The sequence below is a fragment of the Dipteris shenzhenensis genome, chromosome 11 (genome assembly GCF_047967505.1).
Source record: "Dipteris shenzhenensis isolate YYH24624 ecotype China chromosome 11, Dip_SZ_1.0, whole genome shotgun sequence".
NCBI lineage: Eukaryota > Viridiplantae > Streptophyta > Polypodiopsida > Gleicheniales > Dipteridaceae > Dipteris > Dipteris shenzhenensis.
Window position 1 is genome coordinate 32,232,071 of NC_141606.1, and position 5,600 is coordinate 32,237,670.

Sequence of the window (5,600 nt, forward strand, 5' to 3'; positions counted from 1 at the left end):
CACACCAGCTCGGAATGCAATCTCGGAAAGCCTTGCATACGTGAATTTTACTGCATTGCCAATGTGAAGATCAGCTTAATCAATCTAGCTCATCCGTGGGTGAGGTAATCCCGCTGAGTCTTAGTCTACATATGATTGCCGCAGGTCGTCAGTCGTCTGATTGATTGCGTATAAGGTGGAGTCCGGACTAATTTGAGTTCAGGAGCCGACTTCTACCGACAAGTGATTGATTGATCATCCACCGGCTCACATGAATTCAAGTTTGTTCGATTCTACTTTTGAACTCGCGGAGGGAAGGCAGAACGAGGTATCAATCATCGAATGTGACCCCTGCGGATACCGTTTGGATCTTATCCAAATATCAGTGGACACCATTGTCACGCCAAGCAAAGATCTCATCCCCTTGTACGCGCAAAGTTCGTGAATAATTCCAGTGGCCGTCACTAGGCAAAAAATCTGGCGGGGACTTTTGTCTTCCTACGGTAGATCATCTAGGCAGAGCATAAGACGCAACTCTAACGTTTTAGTGTTGAGCAAGGCTCCGGCGTGATCTCTTCTTGTGGAATCACAAATTAGAAGCGATCCTTCTCGGAGTCTATCGAGTCGCATCCATGTATTTCAACTAGACCATCTTTTCTATTTGTTCTGTATTCTTTTGCCACGCGTAGAGCACTGCCTGCCTCCCATATACTCTGAACGTTTTCTGTAGGGGAGACAATACCACAAAATTTGAAGACACGTTCGCCAAACTAAGCATGGAGACCAAGGACTCTCACCTAGAAGGTGAATTCATTACGGATGGATATTTGTAGTCACAAAATAGAATATGCTTAGTTATTGACTAAAAAAGTGGTGATTCAACGCACAGATGTACAGAAGTTGAGACAAAATGTGAAATCAGATCTAGTGGTCTCTTTTGGTGAGATGCTGATCGATTTTGTTCCTACGATTGGGGGTCTATCCTTATCTGCGGCACCTGCTTTCAAGAAAGCTCCAGGAGGTGCACCTGCAAACGTTGCAGTGGGTATTGCAAAGCTTGGTGGACATTCAGCATTCATAGGGAAGGTGAGCCAACGTATAACGAAATTCTTCGCCGTTGTTCTTGCTGTAGAGTTTGGATCAATGGAATAGAATTTTGACGTGGCAAAAACTCTGCAGCTAGGTGATGACGAGTTTGGATACATGCTGAGAGACATTCTGGTGGAGAACAATGTTGAGGCTCGAGGCCTGCGATTCGACTCGCACGCCCGAACCGCTCTGGCCTTCGTAACACTGCGCAAAGACGGCGAAAGAGAGTTCATGTTCTACAGAAATCCTAGCGCAGACATGCTATTGCAAGAATCTGAACTGGATTTTAAGCTGATTTCAGAGGTGGCTTATAGATATCATCTACAAATTGTTTTTGTGTGTTTCTAAGCTATGCTGGAATTCTTATTGTCGGAGTCTTTGTGCAGGCATCCATATTTCACTACGGATCCATCAGCCTCATTTCTGAGCCATGTCGGTCAGCTCACCTAGCAGCGATGAAGGCTGCGAAGAAGGCCGGGGCGCTTCTGTCCTACGACCCCAATCTCAGACTACCCTTGTGGTCCTCTGGTGATGCAGCCAGGGAAGCGATTCTGAGTATATGGAAGGAGGCCGACATAATCAAGGTAATCAGCGACAGGGAGTTTCTGATAATTCGATTGAGGAACATCTGGGTAGGCGGGATGGAGCAGTAACAATTTGAATCGATGCAGGTTAGCGATGACGAAGTGGAATTCCTGCTGGAGGGCGAAGATCCGAGTAGCGACGAAACAGCGGACAAGCTGTGGCACCCCAATTTGAAGATGCTTCTAATCACAGAGGGAGCAAAAGGATGCAGATACTATACGCAGGTGAGAAATATGCTGCTAAATGAAGCGTTTGTGTAAGGAAATATTTTGCTAATGAATTGTTGACGGATTCAATTGAGTTTAGCAGATCTGAAAGGACCATTGGACAAAATCGATTTTACAGCTTATAATTTAAGTGAAAATGAGATCCATGATTGCGCGAGGAGTGACCGTCTTGCATGCAGTTTAGATTAGTGTTCCTGCAACCGTGTGATCAACCACCAATCGTTGATCCTGCAACCGTGTGATCTATGCAGAGCGTGCATTTTAGCTAACTACTGGGACGCAATCGTTGTACGCAATCGTTGTACGCAATCGTTGAGATTAGTGTTCCAGAATCCAGTGTGATTTTTGTTTTGTTTTGAGAGCCGGCTTTGCTGTGTGAGGCACGCAATCGTTGTACTCATTCGTTGAGATTAGTATTCCGGCAACAATCGTTGTACGCAATCGTTGAGATTAGTGTTCCAGAATCCAGTGTGATTTTTGTTTTGTTTTGAGAGCCGGCTTTGCTGTGTGAGGCACGCAATCGTTGTACTCATTCGTTGAGATTAGTATTCCGGCAACAGCTTACTCTATGCATAGTTTGTACCTTAGCTAATTACTGTGACGCAGTCGTTGTGGTGTGATCTATGCAGAGCTTGTATCTTAGCTTACAATTAATCTCTGTGGTGGGTCGTTACAGAAAATCTTTCTTGACGGCTGGGTTTGCATTTGGTAGTAGACGTGTAATTAGCAACGGGATTGATGGAACAAAGGCAGAATTGGTCACTGAAATTAGAGGAGATTTGACATTGAACTGTGGATTGGAAAGCAGGAATTTCGGGGGAGAGTGGATGGGTTCAAGATGAACGTGATAGACACGACTGGAGCTGGCGATGCGTTTGTAGCAGGAGTGCTAAGCCAGTTTGTGGGCGATGTCACCCTCTACAAGGTTCATGCACAATGTTGTCCCCAAGTTTGTTATTATCGAGTTAAAATTGGAGATTTTTTTCCCATTCTTTTTATAAAAATATGTGATAATCGGTGTTGTGTTCAGGATGAGAAGAGAGTGAGGGACGCATTAAGGTTTGCCAATGCTTGTGGTGCCATCACCACCACTGAGCGTGGAGCCATCCCAGCTCTCCCTGATACTCAGACCGCTCGTGCGTTAGTTGTCAGTAAGTCAAGCATTTATTGCACAACTTTTGCAAATGCATGCATGCATGTGTCTGTGTCTGCATGTGCGCACGTGCGTGAGAGAGAGAGAGAGAGAGAGAGAGAGAGAGAGAGAGAGAAAGAGAGCAACTTGTGCATCGCTAAGGGAGAGAAAGTAAACCATGCAAAGCATTTCTTTAACAAATTCTCTTGCACAATTTATATTACACATGCTCTTGAATGCCTTCAAATATGCCATTCTTGCTAAAACTCACCTCCAATTTTGGTTCTTGGATTGTGGTCCTTGATTCCCAATCAAAACATGAGACTGGAAAGGAACATACGTAGGGTAGAGGGACCATGGTCCATCGTAGTCAATATTTGTTTTTTTGCAAGAGAGATTCAATGCAAGGGATTGATTCACTTGTCTCAAAATTAGAGGTCAAACTCTACTTCACACACACGCATGTGCATGTGCATGCATGCACACACAATGTTGTAGCTTGAGTACTACACATTATTACACATGCTATATCTCTATTCTTGCACATTGTCATTGTTATGAGCTTACAAATGTATCTTTGTTGATGAATTTGCAGATTATGAGAGCCCACATCTCACCATCCATTCTCCATTTCGGCCTTGGGCAAATCTACTCAATAGTGAACACAACACCATGGCACCTATAACATCTTGACATTTACAAATGATCGCCCTCTCATGATTAGCATCTCTTCATGTATGATATAATCTAAATTTACACTATTGTATTGAAGTACTAGCCTTTCCCAAAGCTGAGCACATCACTAAAATGTAGCAAATTTATTTATTTATTGATGGGGTTTGATGCGGTGCTACAAGAACCCTAATGTTCTTTTATTAAAAAAATACTCTATTGTAATTATAATTTTGATCTTAGTCTCATATACAATTTTTAAATTTGAACACAACACCATGGCACCTGTAACATCATGACATTTAAAAAAATGATCACCCTCCCATGATTAGCATCTCTTCATGTATGAAATAAACTAAATTTAAACTCTTGTATTGAAGTACAAGTTTGAGCACATCAATAAGATGTAGCAAATTTATTTATTTATCAATGGGGTTTGATAGGGTGCTACAGGAACCCTAATGTTCTTTTATAAAAAAATACTCTATTGTAATTATAATGTTGATCTTAGTCTTATAGACAATTATAATTTTGATCTTAGTCTTATATACAATTGAACTCTTTCAATTTTAATATCCCATTTAAACCATGAACACCCCCCCCCCTTCTCTCTCTCTCTCTCTCTCTGTCTCTCTCTCTCTCTCGCCCCCCTCCCCTAACGAACTTCCACATAGAAAATCCTCCGAATTCCCCACCAAGCAATTCTATTTGAATGCTCACATATTGGAATGAGAAGAAATTGTTTGCAAAATATTTGAAATTGTAAAGGACATAAATATGCTTGGATATGTATGGAACACAGAATTTCAAAGTAATGAAGCATTTTGTTGAATTCTACATGACATGCAAGCATAGATTTATTATGTGTGTGTCTGTGTGTGTGTGTGTGTGTGAGAGAGAGAGAGAGAGATAGAGAGAGAGACAGAGAGAGAGAGAGAGAGAGAGAGAGATCGAAAAATTCAAAATGAGCCAACTGGGATTATGTGGCCTATATAAAAGAAGAATTAAATGGAAAATGGATAGTTTCACCCCATCACCTTAGGGTGGTAGCGATTGCCTGAGGCATGGCTATCTAGTATGCAAGCCTATTGATCCAAGAGGAGTAAAGAATGCACAACATGTTGAGAGTTCTAAGTCCAAGCCTGGATAGAACAAGAACAATCAAAACCAAGGGAATAAATAGTCTTTTGCTAAGAAGAAGCAATCTACAAAGAGTAGAATTTGATGCTATGAATTTGGCTATCTGGGCTATATTGCCAATAATTATCATAGCAACAGTCAAAGCCAAGGGAGACAACATTTTGCTAAGGAGAAGCAATCTACAAAATACAGAGTCAAATGCTAAAATGTGGCATTTTGGGTCATATTGCCAAGAATTATCATAATTAGCAACTCCAATGTGAAAAGAGGAAAAATGGAAAGAAACAGAGGGGGGTACATGCAACAGAAGTTGAGTATGGTTCTAATGGGTCAGAAAGGGGTGGTGTGTTAAGGCAGATGCATTGTGCAGCAATGACAAGGATGTTGATTGTCACAAAAGGCTCATGCAAAGACCTTAGACACATGAAGGACATCAAGATATGCACAGCGTTGAGTGCATCAAAGAAAATTAATCGAGATGTGTGGATAGTGGATTTTGTCGCATTGTGACATATGTGTGTAGACATGATTGGTTCACAACTTGGCCAAGCTAGTGAATCATTCGGACATTTGGATCATTTGGATAGCTTGATGATGGAGAATGACAGACGGTGATGAGGATTGGCGATACTGCTAATACAATTGGTGCCCATGTAGCCATCCTCATGATTCTGTAGTACTTGTTGGGGGTTGTTCCAATGGTATTTTAGTCACTTGGGTATAGTAGTCATACTGTTGATTTGGCACTAGCTCCCCTTGTGGCTCATGGATTGGCA

General features: G+C 41.8%; 1 protein-coding gene across 2 annotated transcripts; it reads left to right on the plus strand.

Moving 5' to 3' along the window:
* Positions 1-412: 412 nt before the first annotated feature.
* LOC147896918 (putative fructokinase-7) lies at positions 413-3,887 on the plus strand. 2 transcript variants are annotated; one of them, XM_087381237.1, is made up of 9 exons: positions 413-613; positions 710-783; positions 869-1,065; positions 1,159-1,371; positions 1,455-1,652; positions 1,740-1,877; positions 2,689-2,805; positions 2,911-3,027; positions 3,608-3,887. In XM_087381237.1, coding segments are annotated over exons 1-9 (1,146 nt in total). In that variant the 5' UTR covers positions 413-611; the 3' UTR covers positions 3,698-3,887. The 2 variants fall into 2 exon arrangements, with proteins under 2 accessions (XP_087237363.1, XP_087237362.1); XM_087381236.1 differs by having other exon boundaries at positions 417-613; positions 2,911-3,031; positions 3,608-3,882.
* Positions 3,888-5,600: the final 1,713 nt, after the last annotated feature.